Source organism: Diadema antillarum, unplaced genomic scaffold, assembly GCF_040938485.1.
Source record: "Diadema antillarum isolate AM-2024a unplaced genomic scaffold, OU_Dant_1.0 scf00000159, whole genome shotgun sequence".
Lineage (NCBI taxonomy): Eukaryota > Metazoa > Echinodermata > Echinoidea > Diadematoida > Diadematidae > Diadema > Diadema antillarum.
The window spans coordinates 1,125,686-1,150,633 of record NW_027271048.1 but is presented as its reverse complement, the minus strand read 5'-3'; the positions used below and the strand labels follow the sequence as shown (position 1 = coordinate 1,150,633).

The window sequence follows — 24,948 nt, the reverse complement described above, 5'->3', positions numbered from 1 at the left end:
ATAAGGGTATTGGATGTATCGGTCATATGTAGACACAGTGAGATATCATGGTGTCAGCATAGCAACTTCTGCTGCATCCAAATATTCATGTATAGACCAGGCATTAACATCCAAGATTTGACCCTTCTTGTGACTTGTATGTAAAGCAATATGTTGTGATAGCCTGCATTGTTTGCCAACAGGCACTATAGAACTCACTCCGTAACAATGCATTGCGCAATCATTGTGGCACAGCAGGTTTCATGCGAAGCGTTCAAACGATGAGGAAACAGTACATTGTAGGTCAAAGTGAAATGCAAAATGTACTCTTGCTGGTAAAATGTCACGCTGCTGGTGAATTCTGGTCACTGCATAGGGGACAAGTTCCAGTCTGTACAGATCACAAAAAGTACTGTTAATTTGTGTCCAGTGCATTCCTCCTCATATCCAGGCAGTATGCCAAACTGCTTTCCCCAAGCAAAATTCACAGTGCTCAACCACGTTGATTGAAGACTGCTGGCGGTCTTCAAAATTTTAGACTAAATCCTGAGGTCTGGGCAGAGCTACCATGGGTTGGCAGAGACATGTGAAACCCTGAGTCCTCCTCTTCTCGCTCCTGTACAGTGTTCAGTGAAAAGGACAATATAATGTTAATGCTTTCATCTACAAATTAAAGTAAATCTTGCACTGAAACTACAGGAGAGTAAGAAAGATAGACTAGCAACTTTAAAGGAAAACTTCGGATTATTTTCAGACTTTAACATTTGAACAACTATAAATTGGTTATACCGGGTATTGAGTTTCAGAATTTATAGTGATTGGGACAGGGAACAGGAATGTTTTCAAACCTTATAACAGTTCACAACGAACAAAGATGATGACATGGCAGCTTCACCATGAGAATGCATGAGTGGATTCATAAAAACGCAGAACAAAAGAAGAAAGCATGCATAAATTCCACACAGGTGAACTTGTTAAACTAGCAATATTGTAATAGAATTACATCGCTACATTTCTGAAATATATGAGCGTTCCATGTCATCGTTCTTGATAAGTATAATTTGTTTTAGGTTTTTCAGAGTAATGGTTTCTCTAATCAAGAATCACAATATTTCTGCAAATCTACACATGGAGCTGTTGATTTATGTAATACATAGTGTGAAATTATGAAAGTCATCTGGACTTCCCCTTAAATTACAAATGAGAACAGCCAGCTGCTACCGGTACTTGACAGCAGGAACCGTTATACTAGTTTTGTCTGTTTTCAGTCCGAAGTCTTGAACCAAATTCTTACAAAGGAAAATGTGATGTACCATCATTTCATTCAACAGGACTTTGTTATTAATTTTTTAGTATGAATGTAATAAAAGTAGACTTTCAGGTGTACCAGTAGTGGTAAAGTATGGATGTTCACCCTATTTTGCAAAGGAAAGTATGTACAGTGAACATATCAACTGCATGTAGTCCCATGAATACATGATGATGCAGGAATGGTGAACTACATGCAAAGGTTCATCTCAAAAGGTACATCTGACTCACAAGTTTGGCAAATTGTTGTCCACCCTCTGGGGCCTGTGGACTTCTGGGTTTGTTTGTCCGTGCGTTCTCACTCTTTGCTGGCCAGGTGGGGAACATGGATTCACTGATTGGTTGAGGAGACTCATTGAAGTAGCTACTTTTCAGTGCGTCCTCCGCTGTGATGCGACGAACGGGATCATAGGTGAGGAATCTTTTGTTTTAGTTCAAGAAAAGAAAGATAAACAAGTTATGATGAGACAAACAGGAAATATTCTGTTGTTCTATGACAAAACACATAAAAAAATAATCATGCACAGTTCTCAAAGGCAGCATCAATTATAGAATGACTATACCTCCTTATCAGATCAAAATGTGAACTTGCCAATCCACAAAACTTGGTATGACACAGTTATCAGTACTTTTTAATTTAATGTCCTTTCTTCTCACACTGAAAATACCTCATTGAACTGGATTTCTTGATGTCATCACATCTCAAAAGACTTCTGCGAACACATCATTTGTTGTTCTTTTTTTTTTTATTTAAGGGTGGGAGATTTACTATTTGCCAACATCATTCTTGTTTGCTTTTAAAAAATTCAGTATCACTACCAGTTCTTTGTACAGCATAGCTTTATGATCACTTTTAATAGACAACTCCACATAACTTGAAGAACGTTAAATATGTGAGCTTCATGAATACATTATCTTTATTAAAGGACAAGTTCACCTTCATAGACATGTGGGTTGAGTTAATGCAGCAATATTAGTAGAACACATCAATGAGAGTTTGAGGAAAATCGGACAATCCGTTCAAAAGTTATGAATTTTTGAAGTTTCTGCTCAGTCACGGCTGGATGATAAGACTACAATAGCTTGTGATGTCATATGAGTACAACTGGTATATAAAGAAAGTATAAAGAATATTCAAGATATTCTCACTTTTCTCACATAATAAAAGATCACTCGACTTCTCTCTTTCAGAAGTCAGGGGGAATAATATTACCCCTAACATAAGTCAGTAACAAGTCGAGGAAATGTGCACTTTATTCAAAAAGTCAAGTTTTGTGAAATTCTCTTTTTATTATCCTTATATCGTTGTACGCATGTGACATCATACACTGTAGTAGTCTTCTCCGTCCAGCAGTGATTGTACAGATATTTTAAAAATTCATAACTTTTGAACGGATTGTCGGATTTTCCCCAAACTTTCACTGATGTGTTCTACTAACATTGTTGCCTTCACTCAATCCACATGTATATGAAGGTGAACTTGTCCTTTAAATGCTAACTACCAATATCTTTCCAATCTACAGCCACCATCTAAAAAACAGGACTACTATTGAATTGTGATTGTAGGGTACTACGCTGTGCCACAACATTTAGCTCCTCAGTACCTGTTGAGTAGTTCAAAGCCCATGTCTGTAAGGTAGGTGCCAAACCTCCCACGGAGGTTATTGTAGGGATGTGTGGCAAAGGTGGTTTTCTTGACGGCTGGAAGCTCATTGTAACCTGGCCAGATCTTCTCACTGGGTGTGCCCAGTTCCTTTACAGGAAATGATAGACAAAGGAATCACTTTTATAACTATGATACAGATAATATTGATAACGTGAATAATAACAAGTATATTTACATATTGCCACCTCTGTCATGTTGTGACACTTCTGCCGATTAACTGACTTACTACATGATTACATTTTTAGATAAAACATAACTTGATGTGCAATACAGAAAGGGTTACTAAAATGTTTCACTTTTGAGCACCTAGTATAAATAATAACATGTCAAGCACACTTGCTAAGAAATTCCAAGTCACTACTGTGATAATTTTCCTGGAATGTCATTCTGGTCATTTCACATGGGTTGGGGGTCTACACTTATCTAAAGAAATGGGCAATTGGAGATGCATCTGTTCTTCTAGGGAATAGAATGAAATGGAAGAAAAAACTGCTACTGTGTTAATAAGAAAAAAGCTTCATGATACTGTATCGACAACAAAGCTGGTAGACTGCCTTTATTCAAGAATATGGCTAAAACCACTACCAAAAGTTCAAAATATCATAACACAGATGCTCTCCTTTGCGCAGCACAAATCTTGAACAGCAGTTTGATCCTCGAAATGGAAGCTACCATTGAAACGTGAAACATGGGTTTTTGAGTTGACTGTTATATCTTTAAGTATATCCATTTTTTTTTTTCAACTGGAGAAACAGCAAAACATTCTCCTAAATGGCACCACCATATTATATTGCTTTACATGTACCAATTACACACATTGTGCCAAGACACAATTACTGCAGTTTCCTTTTTATTTCATTTCTTTTTCTCAAGGAAGTCTGTTACTGCTTGATGCTCCTTCTCACCCTGAACATTCTCAGCTCTGTAATGCCACGAGATACATATTTAAAAGCTTTGCTCTTATTTGTATACATGTATGTATGTGCTATTGTTTGTTTGTTTCATAGAACTGTCCATACAGATACATTCACGGTTACCTTGAATATCCTGTTCAGTTGGTCAATCTCTGAACGTCCATTGAAGATGGGTTTCATTGTCAGGAATTCCGCAAAAATACAGCCGACTGACCACATATCTATGGGGGTGGAATAAACCTGTCACAATAGAAAAGGTCAAGCAGAAATCAATTATACACATTTCAGTTTTAAACTCTTCCTGTTATTTTTTTGTTTTATATACATTTTTTAAGAAAAGAGGAACAACAGAATCAAGACATCATATGATCTCAATCACAGAATGAATATTACGTGACACTTAAATGCATGCCATCAGCATCCCCCTTGACAATTCTCAAGAATTTGCAGTCTGGACCTTGCTGTCTGGACCTTGCTGTCTGTACCTTGAAATATTTAAAGGTGTTGTGACAGCATATATTAAAATCACTTAACTACTTGTAAGGGGAAACGAAATGAATAAATTACTTTGCATATACATTGTATTAATCATTCATTTCTACTGTACTAGGAGCCAAAGAAAAAGGAAAATGAAGATTGAATGCAATCTTCTTCATTTGATGTTATTTGATATTTCAAAGCATACCATGCATGACCCCTTACATGACGTGATAGTAACCTCCTACAAAATGTTGCAAAGAAGGAAACACAATCTGGACAAATATCCATCAAGTTAAAAGAACTTCCAGAGGAAAAATAATGGCCATACCGTCTGCATCACATTTAAGGCCTTTATTTCGGTATAAAAGAAGACTGAAATTGCCCAAGCTAAAAAGAAAGTGAAGGATTTACCTTTGTGCCAAGAAGCAGTTCAGGTGCCCTGTACCACAGGGTGACAACAATGGAGGTGTAGGGCTTGATCGGCGAGCCGTACTCTCTCGCCAGACCAAAGTCTCCAATCTTCAGACAGCCCTGGTGGTTGAGGAGCAGGTTGGACGTCTTGAGATCACGGTGAAGGATCCAGTTGTCATGGAGATGGTGTACTCCACGAAGGAGCTGCAGCATCAGGCATTTGGTTTCACCTATCATGTAAAATCATGTGATTAACATTGACTGTCAGCAGGCTGCTACTGTATAATAACCAAATGAGGATCCAAGGAACAATTCTCCACTTTATGTTTTGCTTCTACTGAGTAGAAGTGTGCTAATTGAGTGGATACATGTGAAACAACAATTCCAGTTAGAATTTATGTAGTCTATAGACTGAGAAATAGCTTTAAAAATGAGGGTCAATAAAAGGGCCATAAGAATTTTACCTGAAAATCAAACAGAAGAAGAAAAGATAAAAAAAAAATACTTGAATGGTTGACATACACATATAAAACTTGAAAGGATCTGTGAAAAAGAAGGGTTCACAAAAACAGACTTGAAAAAATGAAATTTTACAAACAAGGCTCTGAAAATGGAAGAGTAAAGAAATGATGTTATCTGCTTGAGCTGGATAAGACATCATCTCTAACAGTACTGTAGATCTCTTGGGCATTATTTTGGGATCCTGCTTCCTGTCTACAATGTGAAACAAATGTACCATTCAAAAAACGCTGGGTGTGCATATCCCAATATATCCCAGGATAATCCTTGAAATCACTTGAGCCCTTGGCTCTGGTGTGGTAACAACCATTCAAGATGGCCAGCATTTTTCTTCCAATCAAGTAAGTGTTTTGTTGCCAAGCCTGCTCCCATGAAGAAAGACCCCTAAAAATTGACATGCTAGTATCATCCTCATAAGAATGAGAAACATGAGTTTTTCAGTCAAACCTTACTGTCAACTTGAACCCCTTCTTAAATCAAGCTACACAACCCATGAATAACTCACCAATAGTAAACGGTTGCTTCATCGTCTCCATCAAGCTCTTCAGATCATGCTCAACATAATCCATGACGATGTAGATCTTGTCCATGTTACTTCCCACAACAATTTCCTGAGATGTGTTAATCAAACACAATGCAAAATCTAGATGGCAGATACTTCAATAGTAAAGTCCACTCTGTATCTAAAGTGACTATAATAAGTGGAAAATCAAACAAACAGCACTGTTTGGTTTGATTGAGACGTTTAAAAAAAAATAGAAAATAGAAAAGTTATATGAAGTTTTATATGTTCTTGATGTTCTTGCTGAACATTGACATCAGTAATAATCACACATATACAAACTTGACAGGTGATGATGCTATTGCCCAAAATTATCCCACTTGTGTTTACCTAAAATAATTTAAAATTCTTCTTCTTCTATATGATTCAGCAAACTGTTATACCTCCCCTGTACATAGTAATCACTACCATCTATGTACAACTCCAGAATAATTTGACATAAAGCACATGATTTCTTTCTCTTGAATTTAGGATAGATTTGTAAGCCAGCATTGAGCAAATGGACAATCAGTGGACTATGACAACATCATTCCATCTCACTTACATATGTGATCGTATGTGAAGTTTAATACACTGGCAACATTCTCATGTCTGGGCCTAACTTCTTTGAAAATATTACTGAAATATTTGCTTTACAAGATCAATGAAGCATGAAGCTTAAAACATGAAGCTTCATATTTCCAATACAGGAATAAAGCACAAAAATAGTCCTAGCGTGTGCTTTACTTATTTATTTTTTTTTTGGATCCCTTCTGCAAATACGTAATAGAGTTTGGCAGATGAATATCAGACCCCTCTTGACACAATTGTGGATTACAGTAGAAAGAAATATTCCCATTTGTTTAATAGTACTTGAGAAGTTACTATGAAGCAATTCTGTGCACAATGCTTTGGAAGAAGTCATATTTATCACGCTAAACACATATTTCTTAATTTTGAGTACAATCTCAGCTCCATCACCCACAGAAAGAGTTCTCAACCTAAAAGCTTGGTGTAAAGGAGTGTGCCACCTTACCCTGACTGTGACAATGTTCCTGTGCTGAGCCTTGAGTAGTGTGCTGATTTCTCTCAGTGAGGTGATGGGGAAGCCCTCCTTCTCCTTCTCCATCTTTAACCTCTTCAGTGCCACAATCTCATCTGTTCATTAAAGTACATATTGAATGGAGATCAGTAACAGAGCAAAGAGTGCTTGCAGTTATGACTTTATACTACAGGCAATGTCAAAACAAAACAAAACAAAACAAAACAAAATGAGCGTAAAATTTTGATGTATCGTATGATTTCAACATTCTATCATCAGTAACTATTCTGATATCAAACAAACCAGGCCCAGTCACAGGCCACTGGACTGACATTTAGGTGTCAGGATTTTCCTTATAATTTAACAGTTTGTTGACAGGATTTTCACAAACATTCACACCCTAAAAAAGTGACAAAATGTAGTAAAGATTTTGTTTCCAGAGCTTATCTGAGAGTTCTAGAATAGAAATACTCCCAACCTTTCCATTTTTTTCATATCTACCGACATGCTCTTTCACAATATCCTTAAAAACAATATTCTGTTGGTTAAGTCACATCAATCCACTACTTTGTTTATGTTTGCTCTACTGCACAATTGTGACAATGGTCAATACACATAGAGAGCGAACACACTAGGGTTCCATCATGCTGTATCTACAGCACCTCAACTCCTACAGAAATTTCTTCTGAGACTTACAATCTGTTTCATTTGATATCTCTTTTTAATGTTGTTGACCTACAGAACTTAAAACTGAGGTGTACAGCCTATTCTAGAACTTTCAAGGTGTGTCTTTAGCCCAGGCTAAGATTCAAGACCTGTATTTCAGTGAAACACTCACTCTTCTTCTTCTCCTTGGCCCTGTACACCACTCCATAGGTGCCCTCAGCTATCCTGTTGAGACACTGGAACTCCTCCACATTGCGGCACCCCTGGATGGCAGGGAAGTACGGGGGTAGCTTCTCCTCCAGCTCCATGGGTGAGGCCGGGGGCGAGTCCTGGAGGTACTCGGTGTCGCTGAGCATGTCGGAAGGTTCTTCCACCTTGACGGTTCCACCGCCAAGAGGGCTGGGGGAGTCATCAAACTTGGACTTGGCCTGCTTGGCATCTGTGAGATTGAAATCGACAGTGTATCAGAAAATCTTGTAATAATGAGAGCGTGTACAGGTTGCTCAACATAGTGCACAGGCATGTTGGTGTGTGCTGAACAAAAGGAGCAACCAGGGACATTGATGGGGGAGTATATTAAACACAGAAGTCCTGCTAAAACATTTCAAATTGTGCTAAGTGGGCAATGAAACACAGGAAAGGTTAATGGCATACAGAACCCTACAATTCACAGAAAATATCCTCATCTGCTTGTCTTAGACCTTGTGGCCAAGTCTTTGGCCTCTGTAGCTGAGGCATTACATGTAGCTTTGTCTGTCTATCTGACTGTCTGTCTGTCTGTCATCCATTCATTCATTAATTCATTCATTCATATAATTTATGACTTCTTTAAAGGGATGGTACAGTAATGGTGGAGATGAAAATTGGGCTTTAACTTTTTTGCGAGATACCAAGAATACACTTATGAAATAGTACAGAGCATACCATTTTAAGAGGAATTCAAAGTTTATTTGATGAAAATCGGGTTTGGAATAGCTGAAACATCCAAAAAGAAAGTAAAACAAAATGATCGTAATAAAATGTGGGTCCCACACTTTATGAGGATGGCTCTGTGTTGAATATCTCAGCCATTTCAAAATCAATTTTCATCAAATAAACGTTGAAATCCTCATGGAATTACATGCTCTTTCATATTTCATAAGAGGTTTCTCACTATCTCACCAAAAAATGATAAAAACCTGAAGTTAAGTCTCAACCAAAACTATACGATCCCTTTAAGGTAGTCTCTCTAACATGCAAAAAAAATCATTGCAAAAAATCATTTGGGGCAAATTATTTGTATAGGGCCCCATTTTCTCTCTCTCTTCTTTCGTTCTTTAAAACAACAACAACAACAGGTCAAGAGATGCTACTTTAGTTATGACTACAGATAACTCAAGTTTCTTGTGTTCACTGTGAAATCATTTTATAAACAAGAATTCAGTGCATTGGATTACCTATCACCACCTCAAGCACTGTTTTTGGTATATTTTTGAAGTCAATCTGTACTAACACAAAGAAGCAGTAACATTCATAATATTTTGCACACTATGGACAAACATTGACTTCGGATTTCTAGATGTTGAAGTACAGTGCAGGGTGAAACAGGCATTATATGAACCACGCAAAGTAAAGTATATGTGTCTGCATATACTACACCTACACACATATCCATGCATGAATACACACCTCAAGGTTGAAACAAGTGGTGAAGTAATCAATGAGAGTGTGACCATGGCCATAATCAGGGGCTAGAGAGATAAGGAGAAGGTGGCCTATGAAGCAAAGGAGAGGATTTGTGGACTTACACACTTCACGGATGTCTTCCGGCTTCTCTTCCTTGACTTTTGGGACCTCTGCCTTTGGCTCAGGATGACTGACCCCTTCCTCTCCAGACTTCTCACTTTCCTCCTCTGTAAAGGTACAGATTGGCTTACATTTTATTTATACATCTTCACAATGGACTGATAAAATGGATATACAACTGAACTTAATACTAATCCATAATTTACAGTAATCTACAAGAAAGAAGGCACTTTTTTTAAGTGTACTCCAGATGGTGCACTATTAAGATGGTGAGTGCACCTCTCTTATATCCATGTCAACAAAATCACATCAAGGTCACCAAACTCCTCTGGCTTTAATAGATGGTGACAGGAGGCATAACACCATGATGTAAACTGATCCATCTACTCTTTGTACAGGTAGCACTAGTTATTTGTCTGAAAAATGTCCTGAAAATGAACAGAATGGAGAGTTGTTTGGTTTCTTATGTAGTTGGATCAGGTTTGCACATGAACTACCATTCTCTACTAAACCTAAAGCTCGAAAAACAAAACAACTATGAGCACATAATGAGCGTAAGATTAGACATTTACCATGGCTAATGAATGCTAAAGAGTTGAGAAAAACTATGAGAAAAAAATAGCAAGCAAACAAACAAACTTGATTTTCCTTCAATATTTGAATGCAAGAGAACACAAACATCCACATATAAAGAGAAAACCAACACAGGATATAACAACATAACGCACCCTGTGAATATAGACCAACACTTCATGTTAACAAAGTCCCAAAAGGGTCAAAGGTTACCTGAGCCAGACTCTGATGCAGACTCGGAGTCTTCCGAGTCAGACTTCTCCTCTTCACTCTCTTCTTCTTCAACTTCTTCTTCCTCTTCCTCTTCCTCACTATCCTTGTGTTCTCCTTCCTAGAGACAAACATACAGAAATAGAGAGATAGAGGGACAGACAGTTTTTTTTTTTTTTTTTTTTTTTTTTTTTTTTGAGGGGGGGGGGGGGGGGGACCTTAACATTATTTCATAGCAATTGCTGGTTCAGGGATTCTATCTACAAAGCGTCTAATTTTGCAGTTTGCAAAGGTGACCAGCATTCACACAACAAATTCAGGGAGTTCTAAAGAGAAATCAAGGGGATAAATGGGTGAAAACTCAGGTTTTTTTATTCTCTTCTCCAGTCATGGATGACTATCAATTATTCAAGAAACCCCCTGTAGAACCAGAGACTGGACAGTTTTGTATGAAAATGAGACCAAAAGCACCACAGGAAGAATGGTGCATGTAACATCCAGGTTTAGAATGAGGGTGATAACGGTAGAATAGTATTTTTGCTCAGTAGAAAGCAGTGTTGCAGTATTGGAATAATGTCATACTACAAGTTTGCACAGAACAAACCCTTTGGTCAAACAACTTTCAATACTACACAAAAATAAACATAGTTTTTTTTTTTTTTTAATGCTAACATTTGCATGTTTCAATACTGGAGTTGGGAAGGAAGTTAGGAGGCACCATATCATATGCAGCTGTATCACATTTTGTATTGCACAAAGCAGGATTTGCAAGCAACATCTGCCAGGTTAGCAACTGAACACTCAAAGTTCTACAAACAGGAACATGGACACCGAAAATCAGTCTTTGTGGTGTCTGTATGCAACAGGATATTGCCTTAAAGGGGCATTCCAGACAATTTTCATAATTTCACATCATGTAGTACATAAATCGACAGCTCCATGTATAGATTCGTAGGATTTATTGTTGTCTTTGAGCTGAGAAACCAATAAACTGAAAATCTTAAACAAATTACACTGAACAGTGTTGATGACATCAGAGCCTCACATATTTCAGAAATGTAGCAGTGTAATTCCATTACAATACCACCTGCTTAACAAGTTCACCTGTGAAGAATCTATGCATGCCTTATTCTTTTGTTCTGTTTCCTTGAGCCCCAACTCATGCATTCTTACGGCGAGGCTGCCATGTCATCATCCTTGTTCATTGCAATTTGTTGTAAATTATGAAAACATTCTCATTCCTCATCCCAATCACTATAAATTCTGAAACTCCATACTCAGTTTAACTCATTTATAGTTGTTCAAATGTAAAAGTCTGAAAATCATCTGGAGGTCCCCTTTAAAACTTTGTATACTGACCTCCATTTCACTATCATCCTTCTCAGATGCTTCTCCTTCTTCATCGGATGATTCCTCCTCCTCTTCCTCCTCCTCCTCCTCCTCTTCCTCCCCAGAGCTTGAGGCTTGCTCCATCTTCTCCTCACCCTCTTCCTCCTCTTCTTCCTCTGACTCAGACTCGGCTTCTGTTTGTTTATCAACACAAGGGACAATTATAGCCGTATTAGGAATGTGCAGGAGGGGGCTGTAGCACTGTATTTGTTACAGAAGGTGAAATGAGTGTGTTTGGTGGTTTTTTGTTTGTTTGTTTGTTTGTTTGTTTGTTTGTTTGTTTTTTAAAGGGGAAAATGCATAGGCCAAGTGGCCAAGTGTCAGTGTCCCTTTGAGTTGTTGTTTGAGGGACTCAATATCAAGAGGGGTAAATATGCCCATATCAATCAATCATAAAACTTTCTAACAGGCACATAAAGTCTCAATGACTGTAGTTTCCCAAGTGACTATTTCTGCACTCTACTTCACCACAGGACCACAAGGCTTTCCATGCCTTGGTGTACATTTGAAACTCACGTTTCAATCTCATCAATGCACAAACCTTGAAAACTTTCACCTCTAAATCCTTCCATTAGCATTAGCATAAGAATTCACTTGAAATCATAATGGTTTTATCTTCTTTTGCTGCAATTTTATCTCACTGCCTAAATTTCACTCCTAATCTGCAGACAATCACTGGCCATAGGGACATACATTGTAGGTTGCAGGACATGATATTTGGCACTTGGGTCTTGGCAGTCTTAGCAGGGACCCTGTGTGAGGGGAAGATACCATGCCCAAGGTCTTGAGCAGGTCAACCTGGATAGAGGTAGTTTGGGATGCGGTGGTCAAAGGCCTGAACATTTAATCCCAGCCTGCAAGCCATGCACTCAATGAGACCAATTACAGCATACTTAGTAATTTACAGGGGCAGGGAAATACCAGTTCATATCTATAAATGCCCTCAAAAAGAAGACAAGGTCATAAGACAAAGAGCTTGCAGTCACCATATCGTGCTAAGATAAAGGGGTGCAATTTGCCAATAACATTTTGCCACGCCTTACCAGAAGACTCCTCCTCTTCCGATCCCTCCTCCTCTGACGACGAAGATGCGTTCTCCTCACTTTCACCCTGCTCCTCTTTCCTCTCATCCTGCCCTTCCTGTTCCTCATGTTCCTCCTGCTCCTCGTGCTCCTCCTCATCTTCCATCATCTCTTTCCTGGTGTCAATCTCCCTCTGCGCCTCGTCATCTCTCTCGCCCGACCTCGACGATGACTTGGATGACGACTTGGATCTCCTGTAGTCGGAGTCGTGATCGGAATCCCTGCCCTCACCCTTCCTTCTCTCCTCTCTCTTTAATTTCTCTGCATGAATAAAAGGGGAAAGTATTGGAGTATGAAGGACGAAAAGAATACGCTCCTTCATGTACATTATGATAATCATACTACTTATATATAAACCTCTTATATTTCTCCATCGCATCTAGATAGATTAACTTTAGAGCCATAGTGCATTTTTCAGCTTTCAGCTTGTAGACAGAGAAGGTGTAGAACACAGAGAGTAACTTCTGAAGGCAAATTATGGGCATTCATGCTACTGGCAGAATTTCATTAACCAACATCATATTTGCCATGGTTTATATCCAGGCATGTATGCCCATGCCTCTGTACCCATAAAAAATAATGACTAAAAGAAAATTTGGACACATCATACATATTACTTTTGTAAACTGGAAGGCAAAGTAGGGGTTTAACAGTCCACAAAGCCTCGCTACTGGAACTAGTTTGAGGTTTGGGTAAAATATGAATGTTGGCTCATGTCTCATTTTGAGAGGGTATAATCTCATCAAAATCCCCCCCCAAAAAAAAAAAAAAAAAAAAAAAAATATATATATATATATATATGTTTAAACATTTTCATAATTGTCCCACACTTGCAATGGGATATCAAGTAGTATCATTACAAACATATACATTGCAACACACTGATCTACGCAGATTAAGAATCAAAATTCAGCACGAAGGAGAAAGAGTCTACACACCTTCTCGAGAAGATCTGTGTGGACTTCTTTCTCGGCTTGAACTATGATGTTCCTCAAGCCCTTTTTTGTGCTTGGAGTCACGGTGACTGTCGTCATGGCGACTGCCTCCACTACTCCTCTCCTTGCTGCTAGGTCTTTGACCTTTGACAGTGAGAAAAAAAAAAAGTGCCACAGGAATTAACCTACTACTATTACACACACACACACACACACACACACGCACTAACATTACAATTATCATTCACTGCTGCTATTCATTTTACTACTATTGCAATTATTTCACCTTCACTTTATTCTTCCCGTGTTATATTTCAATATTGCTTCTACTAAAACTGCTATCATTACTACTACATCTATACTCCTACTACCACTTCTACTCTTACATCTACTAATACTACTACTACTACTAACATTACTACTACTACTACTATCACAGCTGCTCTTGCTTCTGCATAGAACCCACTTTTGCTACTAGAACAAGGTTTACAGCTGGTACATTTATCACTTCTTCTGTTACCACTACAACTACCATGACTACTACCTTTTCTACTACTACTACTACTACTACTGCTGCTGCTGCTACTGCTGCTGCTACTACTACTACTACTACTACTACTACTACTACTACTACTACTACTACTACTACTACTACTACTACTACTACTACTACTACTATTACTACCAGGGGTGGATCAAGGAATTCCGTAAAGAGGGGGCGCGTTTACAAAATTAAAGGGGGGGCGCACGCACCCCTCTCCCATTTTTTTCTTTTTATTTCTTTTGTTTCAACAAAAAATAAAGGGGGGCGTGCGCCGGTTGCAGTCCTCCCTGGATCCCCCCTGACTACTACTACTACTACTACTACTACTACTACTACTACTACTACTACTACTCATTTCTACAGTTGCTGCTGCTAGTACCACATCTCAACTTACCATCTCTCTTCTCTTCCGTAAGCTCCTCCCTCCGTGATCTGCTCCTGCTCTTGTGTCCCTCGTGCCTGGAGCTGCCTTTACTCCTCTCCCTCTTCTCCTCCTTCTCCCTCCTCTCCCTCTCCCTGTCTCGGTGTCTTTCCTCCCTCCTGGGTCTCTCTGAGGAATGCTCCTTTGGCTTCTCAGTCCTCTCCCTGCAACAGACAGCATTTAAACCCATAATGCTTCTTCAGTAGTGGTATAGTAATAGTATACGGTAAACACTCGTGTATAAGGCACACCCCAACTTTGGACATTGGGCCGGAAAAAAAAAAAAAACACTGACGCAGGTTCTTACATTCGTGTATAAGGCGTGCCCCAAACGCGATATTTTTCAGGACAAAAATGGTTTGCCTTATACATGAGTGCTTACAGTGCAAACAATGCGTGGGTGAGAGTGCGCTGCATCTCCACTATTGAACATCATGAACCTAATCTGTGCATTATTTGTTCTACAAAATGGGTCTATGAACTATTTCCATTAACCTTTATGGGTGAATATCAGTCAGCTACATGTAAAACTTGCTCAATAGTCAAGATGTTTGAACAAATGTTCCTAATGCACTGACTACAAACTTCTAAATTGTAAACAGTAAAGAAGTTAAGGAACACGAGCTCGTAACTGATTTAGTGTGCGCTGCTAGAGTATGTAAATTGTGACATCAGTGAGAGTGTATTATGCTATATTGTTGTGCTCTTTTTGCACTCCCCTGCATAAGCATAAAAATAAAACATGCATTCATGATTCATTTCAATACTTCTAACTGGCTACAGTCTTGAACCCATTTTATGATATATCCCTCCCCCCCCCCAAAAAAAAAAAAAAAAAAAAACAGACATACACACACACACACACACATCCAAATAGCTTGATATGCTCTTTTGATGGTAAGTATTTTCTACATCACGACGGGATCTCCCTACACCGATAAGAGTTGGTAAAATGCATGCTGTATATAAAAGAAAAATTAAAGTTATACTAAATATATTTACCCTTCTCTCTTTCCTTCCCTGCCTCTCCTTTCCATGTCTCTCTGATACTTGTCACCACTCCCAACTGGGTCCCTCCGCTCCAGAATTGTTTGCCTGAGGTCCTCCTGAGATGCAACAGCGCCCCCGCTCATCACGTGCCTTGTGTCTTCGTGGTGGCCTCGTCCCACGGGGCCCCCAGCCTGTCTGCCATCATCGTGGTCGTCCTTGCGAGTCTTCTTCATCCGGTCCCGGCTGTCCCTGCCGTCCCTCTCCCGACCCTTGTCCCGGTCCCGCTCACGGTCTCTATCTCTCTCGCTGTCTTTACTCCTAGACTTGCTCTTGTCTGTTGATCGTGACCTTTTCCCTGATGAAAAAGATACCAATGTATACCCAGCAGTGTAAGAAAAACTTTTGCTGACATTTTTCTCAGTATTTAGGAGAAACAGACTCCTAAACTTGTTTGGAACAAAGGATCTTTGCTAACCAAATCTCATAACATCCTCTCAAATGCCAGAAATATAACAGTATTTTTTCATCATAACATCATCTGATGCAGCACCACAATGTATCATGTGCTAATCAATGATTATTTGCTTGCTTTTGGAACCACTCTTGACAAAGTGTATTTCCCCCCCAAAAAAAGAAAGAAAGAAAGAAAGAAACAAACAAACAAACAAATAAACAAACACAAAATGAAACAAATGTATGATGCACGAGAGTGAAAAGAGAGAAAGGCAGAAGGAGGTGGAACAAGGAGCAATTAGGGAGACAAAGAAAGAAAGACAGGAAAAATTTTACTCATTGACTTCCAAGCACCTGGTGCTACACAAGCTGATTCTGGGTACTGACTGGAATCTAACATCTTTTTCTTATTACATGACATCATGCTAAAGATGCTATCCTATTTAACTTTGCTATTCATACAGCTTATGTCATTTCCTCATGCAATACTACGTTGACGCCCACATTTCTATTTATATCCAATGTTAATCGAGTTGATGACTACAGCATTTCTTCCTGACAGAGATTGTAGTTGTTTTGTTTTTTCACAATGTGGAGTCAATCTCCTGCAAAATCCAATGATACATCACTATCTGGATAGTAAGTGATTAAGGGAATGATCTGTAACGTGTGTAGAGGTGAGTGACTAGTGTGAACTCACTTCTCTTCCTGTCATGATCCCTGCTGTGTGAACGGCCGTGTTTCCTCTTCTCCTCCTTCCTGTGTTTGGGGTCACGGTGGGAGCTAGCCTTGGCCTGAGGCGGCTGGATGTTCAACATGTCATCTTCATCATCATCCAACCTTCATATGGATTCAAGAAAAATAATATTCGAGAAAAATTGAGCAAAAAAAAAATGGGATTCCATCTGGATTCAAATCCGAGACTCTGAACTGCTGGTCTGGTGCTCGACCAACTGAGCTATAGATAGCCCTAGCACAGTGTTCATCCCAGAAATGAAGTTGAAGAGATGTAGTCATGCATAAATACAATGTAGTCCTTATTGTCAAATCTCAATTTCCACATGGTGGAGGAAATAAGGATCCTTTTCCTTTTTCAGAAAAAAAAAAAAGATTCAGTTTAACATTCGTATAATCTAATAAAGAGAAGATTTGAATCCGTACACCATAAACTCTAGAAACTTCACTGACATCTCTATGAATTCCGTTACTTGAGGATGTGAACAGAATACGTTAATGTCAATTTACTGCTGAAAATTTATCAAATGCATACAGGCTAAGCAATTGACTTGCAAATGACAATCTGCACTCAAAGAATTACACATTTTTCTCTCACACACTGCTGCTTGAACTTGCCTCAAATATGAAGGTATCAGACCAATGGGTCTTGTATTAATGTGATTGCATATTTGTATGGGCTTATGTGTGTTGTATGTGAGGTTTCTTGTAGAGAGCAGTATCAGCTGACTGAATTCATGACAACTGATTTAACTGAAAGATATCAACACATTATACTGTTCACTGACATTGCAGGCAGCGATTACTTTGATTCTACACAAATATTAGCTCAGGCGACTCTTTGGACTAGCAGTTTTCTTTCTTTACATCAAAATTCCATTATAGCTTTTTCACAAATAGAGCACCCATATATGAATATATACAGTGGACTTATGTTATAACAAAGTCATTGTGACCGGCAGTTTTCTTTCATAATATCAAAATTTTGTTATAACGGAACAAATGAACAACAAAACAAAACAAAACATACTGTGAATAATGTTGCTGCCTGAGTATTTACGTTGTTGTAACCGGGATTTCGTTATAACCATGATTGCTTAACGGGAGTGCACTGAATAGGCAATATCGGGACCTAAATTTTTACGTTGTAGCAATAAAATTTCATCATAGCTCTTTTTGTTATAATAGGAGTGCACTGTATTAGGAAGGACATTTAAGAAGCCATATATATGCAAATGTAAGTAGAATATACTGGTATACCAACCTTTCATCTCCTGAAGAATGTCTTCTTGGCCTCCTCTCTCCTGCCTCCATCTCTTTAGATGACTCTCGACTCTTCTTCTCTTCCTCCTCCTTCTTCTTCTTCTTCTCCTGCCGTATCTCGTCGAGTGTCTTCACTCGCCAATCACCCTCCTCTTGTTTGTGTTTGTCCTTTCGTGCGTGTTTCTCTGAGCTTGGCATTTCTCTTCAGGGTTCTACGTCATTTATCTTCTCCCACCACCCACACAAATGAAGGGTGCCGCTTCTGCATTAGGAAATAAAGCCATACAAAGATAATGCAAACTTACAAGTTGCTCTGATTTCATCAGAATCAAACAAAGAGTTTCAGCCATTCCTCACTGACCTGTTTTTTGAAGAGGGGTGCCTTCTGTCTAGCTGGAGAAGTAATAAATAATTCATTGGGGCTGGCAGAAATTGAATAAACGCATAGATGAGCTAAATTCTAACAATTAGAATCTAGTGTCTAATCATCACTAACAACTTACAGCAAATGTGCACTTTATGGCCCTATATCATCGCTGCAAGATTTTACCCTAATCGAGCAGTGCGTGTGAATTTAAGTACCTATCAGGCACCACGGGTTCCACAGCATGTTTTCCGGCACTGTACCGTGAGCACGTGTGTGAGATTTCTCGTTGGGACGCAGTGCGTCAACGTGTGTGTGCATGGAGATGAAAGCACTTATGGTATGCCACATGGTGGCTCTAATACCCTTCCCTGCGCGGCGCAACATGGCGCGAAAGAGCATTGGCACATAATGCAACAGAACACAAACAATGAGTGGTAAACTCTGCTCTATGCTTCAATCATGATTTTAAATGAATTAATTTGGCGTTATATCTTAAGCAGGGGATCACTAATTATCTTATTGCAGAAGACATATGTCCACTCGCTGCCTTGGTAAAATTATTACCGGTATGTGCCCCCCCCCCCAAAAAAAAAAATATATAAAAATCTTATCCCGATTTGTCAGTCTGTACAGTGTTACTGTTAGAGAAGCTCGCCAGCTGCTCAGTGTGGTGGCTCATGGGAAATCACCTTGGCATACGGTGAATGAGGTACCGATAATATAGGGCCGTAAAGTGCAAAATTGCACAATTCCATTGTTCCTGAGTTACAATATCAATGTACCGTTAGTGCACCAGTTTTCGACAGGACCCAGATTTCGACACCCAGCATATAATCCTTATTAAATTTTATACTCAATACAAACGTCTGACTTCAACAACTAACCAAGTTATCAATCACATTTCTAGTCTTATATAAACACCGTTTGTCACTTGTCATCATAATCCGACGGTAGAATATTTAGGAGAAAAGCAACACAGTGTCAGCAGAAATGTTGATGTCAGCCATTTTTAGGGGTTCAAAACAATATGACGCATTTTGTATACATCGCCGTAATATGAAATTCACCCATGCCGGTTATCTTACTTTAGTACCAGTTTGTTTGCCAAATCCTAATGTTTGATTTCATAATCGTCTTTAGTAATTTCATGGCTGAATTCGTGATAAATGAGCAAACTTGTAGAAAGAGTTGGCTTTGAGAATGTGGCATCAGATTTCGACATTCCCATATTATGACACGTTTTAGAGGAAACAACAAGTTCTTCCGCTGGTACATGTATGACTGCTGGTTTGCGTCCACAATGCAGTGTACGCGTACTGTACGCGCCATGTGATTTATGCGTGATGCGCGCTGTGATTGTGTCGAAAAATGATGCTGGGTGTCGAAATCTGATGCCAGCGTCGGCATGACGGAAATCGCTTAAAAATTGAACACGAGTGCATTCAAATGGGAATTCGTTCAAGGCATATTAGGCCAAGTAAAAAAAGAAACCAGTTTCTCGTCCTCGCGCGCATCGATTTTGGCCGCCGCATCAATTTTTTTACTATTTACTATTTTCAAAATGGCGCTGAAAATACCAAGAAATTCATAATTCTCGTCCCAGCCCGCTTCCCGCCCGCATCGATTTTCAGTTGCCGCATCGACTTTTTTGATATTTACTATTTTTTCGGCCGCCGAAAAAAGATCGACAATTCACCTACCAATCGTGATGTCATTTCTAATTACGCCTTGCGTCCTCTACTTAGCTGTAGTGCAGCTGTAGCTTCTGTAGTGCGTATGTAATAACGCATGCATTTCACACTGCGAGCTCGGCAAGAAGGAATGACCCACAAAGCAGTCGAACTGTAGTTGGATGGGCGCGGGCAGGCCGCGCCTGGGCTAGCTGTGATGTACAGCGCACTCGGTACGTCGTGAACGCGATAGCGGCAACATTTTTGCGATTAATCGCTGATATTCCACGCATATTTCGCGCATTGTTCGTATTTTTCTCCGTTTCTCATATTTCAAGCGGATGAATTGTACTGTACAAATGCTTGTGAGGATTGTATCGAGTTTGTATACATTTTCATGTCACTGTGACTATATGTGCATGTGTGTGCAGTGTCGGATGGTACGGTGCTGGTGCAGTGGCTGTACCGCACCAGCGTATTGGCAAAGTGTGCGTGTCTGTAGCTGTCCAGGTTCGGTCACCGACCGGTACCATCCCCTGGGCCCCGTTGCAAGAAAGTTGCAATCAATTGCAAATAATTGCTAATTTTGAAACAACCATTCTGATTGGCTCAGGGTCTGCCCTATTAAGAAGACATACATGCAACAATGATTTTGATTGGCCAGTGACAATCAGTTGCAAGTTGCGTTTAAACGCAAAGTTTCTAGCAACGGGGCCCGTGTCTGTCAGCTGTCTGCACGCACGCATGAACATATTCGAATGTGTAGAAGCCCGTACACTCTGCACTGTATACGTTGCATCTGACAGCGCTTTTCCAGCAAATGTAGAATCATCAAATGGTGTATCTACAAAATAAATAACTTTTCCACAGATTCTGGTTTGTCTCGTATTTCTGCGGGATTTTTTTCTTTACGATGTCACGGACACGGCCGTGAGTCATATCATCTTTAGTGTGGTATACAATCATTCATCATCCAAATGATGAGTGATTATCAAATGTCTTTTTAGAACATGAAGAAACATCTTTAAATGTTTAATGCTATAATGCCATATCAGTATCATTTTGACATCCATCTGCAATTGTACAAGCCAGTTTCCAGTTGAATGTGCTACAATTTTATTGTACTGTGAAGAAATGCAGATATATACCAGCTGTGTGGACACAAAAAGTCACAAACACCAATGATGAATGAAGCAGTGTTTTGAATATATCATGGAATTTATTTCAGTCGTACATTCTTTGTTGAAAGACATGTTTTATGCTAGACAGAAAGATCCGTCTGTCCGGAGGACTCTTATATATTTTGCCTTTATAACGCTGTCCTCCGTATACGGAGGGGATCCGTGAAGCCAGACGCAGTCTCCGCGGAACATTCCCCGACGGACAGAATACAGACCGATCTTTCGGTCAAGTTTCATACCTGTTTCATTTAATAGCACAATACATCAGAATTGCAAGTGCACTGGTATCAGAAATGCCATTACAACACTAAATACCAGTGTTAAGATGGTCATTTTCCCTTGACATCTATAGTGGAAAGAAAAAGCAAATGTATTTCTGCATGCATGAAGTTTCATTTCAAGTATGGTACATAATCTACATGTATTTGTTTGAAAATGCACAGAGTGCAGGCAAGATATACACTTGGGACCTGGTCTCTCATAACACAGCTACCAGAGTGATATTTCATTTCATAAATTGGATATAGAAAATAGTAAAGCCCTCTCTCCTTACCTTTCTCAGAATTACCGGACGAGAAACACATATTACTTTCATTTCGACAATCCTCGAAAAAATAGTAAGATATCAAATAGTAAGGACCTCCCTCATCGCCTTGCTAAAAAAACCCGGACGAGAAACTACTATCTTTTTTTACTTGGCCTTATAATTGGCCTTAGTAGCTAAACTTCATATCGAAATTCCGAGGTAAATCGGTGCAGTATTGATGGTAAACAAGGAAATGTGCTAAAGTGTCGAAAACTGGTGCCCTAACTGTATCTTCAGTGTGTTCACCAATGTATATTCAATTAATTTACATACAAATTGTGTTACAATCACAAAATTCTCATTACATAATTCACTGTCATGTCACTAGATCTAGGTCTAACGTTAGTCTAGAGATCATAGACAGAAAGATCCGTCTGTCCGGAGGAGTCTTTTATATTTTGCCATTAACGCTGTCCTCCGTAGGCAGACGGAAGGTATCAGTACCCATTGCTGTGTGGATGTTCTTAACCACTCTCTCTATGGAAAATTGGGTGAGGTACCTCACCCTTCTCGATTGCGTCTAATTCACGGCCCTAGGTCGGCAAATTTAAGCTTGTATAATGAAATCAACTTTTCAAGAATACACTACACTCACCAGATTAATGAATAATCCAACATTTTGGTAGAATTTTCAACGTAAAACACACATCAACCCGCCCGTCGCGTCGTCACGTTCAAACTGCAGAAACATACAGTATGAATCTATTAGCCAATCACATGCGAGGTAATTTCTACGTGTTTTTTTACTTTAACACGTGATTGCACGTGATTTAGCATGTGATTGGCTTACAGATTCAAAATGGCGACTTACAGCTAGCAAACGGCGATGTTGCGATATGGATAAAGTTTCTGCGTTATAACCCAGTTACTGCGAGTATTTCGATTGCACAATGTGAGAAATTTACCCCAAATATTGCTGCATAATGTGTCATGTCATGTCAAACTTGTTTGAATGTAAAAAAGCTGTCTGAAATTTGGTTTATCGTAACGTTTGATCTGAGCGCGACTGCTCCACACAGGAGCCGGAATCATTGACTTGAAGAGGGGATCCGTGAAGCCAGACGCAGTCTCCGCGGAACATACCCTGCCTGACGGACAGATACAGACCGATCTTTCGGTCAAAGAGATCATAGATCAAACGTTAGCGTCTAATGCATTGCCATGGCACTAGAACCTAAAATTTATATAAAAACTAACACCAAACACTACCAAAATCAGGGCAACGTTAACGTTTACAGACACAGTAAATCATCATCATCACACTCACTCACCTCACCTCACTCACCACCACACATATAGACCTACACAGTGAGTGTATGTCCATGCTCACTTATTGACATTGTCCTCTAACTTCTAAGCTAAGTAAAGTAATCTATAGACTATGAAATCTGTATTTATGGCCCATTTGATATCGTCAACACTTTTAGAATGCTATAAACATGCCAAGAATAACCCGTGGTATGTTAAAAGCGTTGGCATGCTTTTGGCATTTTTGGGATTACAAATACAATGCAAAAAGCACGCCAACAACGGTCCCACACGTGCCCTCTCCTGTAAGTGTAATGCCATGCCCATGCCATGGAAACAGATCGTTGATTCGTAATCGTATTCGTAGCCTTTCCACAAAGTTGACTGTTGCTTTACACCATATTTTCATGTATTCTATCTAAATAAAGGCATCAAACGTTTCACTACTAAATCAATTGTCTTACCAAGAACAGCCAGACAGGATACCAGTCGGGCAAGTTCAACAGAAGAGTGATCGAGATCACGGAGCCTTGGTTTTCGCTGTTATGTTTTATACTGATATAGGCCAAATCGAAAGTTGAAAACGTACAACGTACGGTCACGAAACGAGTACGAAATGAATGGGTCACAAAGGTTAATGTCAGAGCGGGTTGATAGATAGAGTTGCGACACTGGGGTACAAAGGTCACGTCAAATAGTTCCCCCTGGTCGTCGATGTCGACGAATTAGTTCTACAGGGTTTTCACATAGGCGCGCAGTACCTGGACCCAGCGGCAGTGTGAGATACCATTGTTGCTTGCGACGGGAGTGTGACTTGTTGAGAAAAATTGTCCTGTTTTTACGACAAACATGTAAACTTAATGAAGTAGAGAAAGGAGTACTTACTGTCGAAGTTAAGGAAACGGATGCAAACAACCGGAAATGATGAAATATTTTCAGAGTTGTTTTAACACTCCTGGATGATGTTGATGGGCGAACGTCAAAATGTAAGGACGGAAATATCATGTAGTCCCACTCCTTTACAATTGTTGTTGTAATTCAAAATCCCGGGTTGTGGGTCTTTATTGTTGTTATGACGACGAGGGGAAGCTATTTTGCACTCTCGCGCAAAACCCATGCGCGGAGCGCGTAACTCTACTTTGCGCGAGCCACGGAGCAAAATAACAATGAATGCATTGTTTGCGTCATAATAGGGTGCGCGGTTTTCTAAGGTCTTATCGATATCATACGACCAGGGGGAACTATTTTGAGGGATTGACCAATCAGCGCGAACTTCCGGTGTCGCAACTCTATCTATCAACCCGCTCTGGTTAATGTGTCAGATCGCCCTCTTGCGTTGAGTCTCTGTAACGCATGCGTAACTCTATCGTCTATAAAGAGATATCGAAATCAGTAGCTACGATTCTTCCACGTTGAATTCAACCTCCGCGCGAAAAGAGTGAGAAGATGTGATAGATTGCGCAAAAAAAAAAAAAAAAAAATGAATACCAACAACCTGACAGTATGAAGATGATACTAAAATGTTGAGTTTTGTCATTTTGACGTCATGCTGGCTTTTCTATCAAGGACCCAAGATTTGGACTAATGGGAACAAATAGATGAGACTTATTAACAGTCATTAATTTTACTAGTATTACGTTTTATGTACTATTATTCCACTTGAGAATAATGAAGGCCAGGAATATGAAACACTTTCATTGGATTATTTCAACACTAAGAACGTAAGGGTGTTGATGCTAGAAAACATACTTATACACAGAAGCAACAGATAAGGTATGTGTGCGTGTGTATATATATATACATATATAGTCAGGGCCCTGTTTCATAAAGCTGTTCGTAAAGTTACGAACAACTTACGAGCGACTGGTGATCAGTTCTTGTGCTGAATTATGGAAATTCTGGTAAGTATAGCACATCGAACTGATCACCAGTCGCTCGTAAGTTGTTCGTAACTTTACGAACAGTTTTATGAAACAGGGCCCAGGGCCCT

The 24,948-nt window shown here is 39.4% G+C and overlaps 1 protein-coding gene across 1 annotated transcript; it reads right to left on the bottom strand.

Annotated features, from left to right (window-relative positions):
- Positions 1 to 23,517, bottom strand: LOC139722151 (uncharacterized). Its single transcript, XM_071633462.1, has 18 exons — positions 23,423 to 23,517; positions 17,908 to 18,168; positions 16,609 to 16,748; positions 15,468 to 15,810; positions 14,439 to 14,629; positions 13,504 to 13,644; positions 12,527 to 12,826; positions 11,454 to 11,593; positions 10,098 to 10,215; positions 9,314 to 9,418; positions 7,699 to 7,965; positions 6,855 to 6,976; positions 5,783 to 5,888; positions 4,759 to 4,988; positions 3,991 to 4,107; positions 2,892 to 3,040; positions 1,519 to 1,708; positions 1 to 595 (listed from the first exon to the last, which is right to left on the bottom strand). Exons 2-18 carry the CDS (start codon positions 18,102 to 18,104, stop codon positions 506 to 508), a joined length of 2,946 nt encoding a protein of 981 aa, XP_071489563.1. The 5' UTR covers positions 18,105 to 18,168; positions 23,423 to 23,517; the 3' UTR covers positions 1 to 505.
- Positions 23,518 to 24,948: the final 1,431 nt, after the last annotated feature.

Excerpts from the sequence above, each read along its gene's own strand:
- LOC139722151 (XM_071633462.1), bottom strand. The coding sequence starts at position 18,104 with ATGCCAAGCTCAGAGAAACACGCACGAAAGGACAAACACAAACAAGAG. Across the intron at positions 14,630-15,467 it reads AGGGAAGGAAAGAGAGAAGG|GGAGAGGACTGAGAAGCCAA; the intron begins GTAAATATATTT and ends TGTCTGTTGCAG. Across the intron at positions 13,645-14,438 it reads TACGGAAGAGAAGAGAGATG|GTCAAAGACCTAGCAGCAAG; the intron begins GTAAGTTGAGAT and ends TCACTGTCAAAG.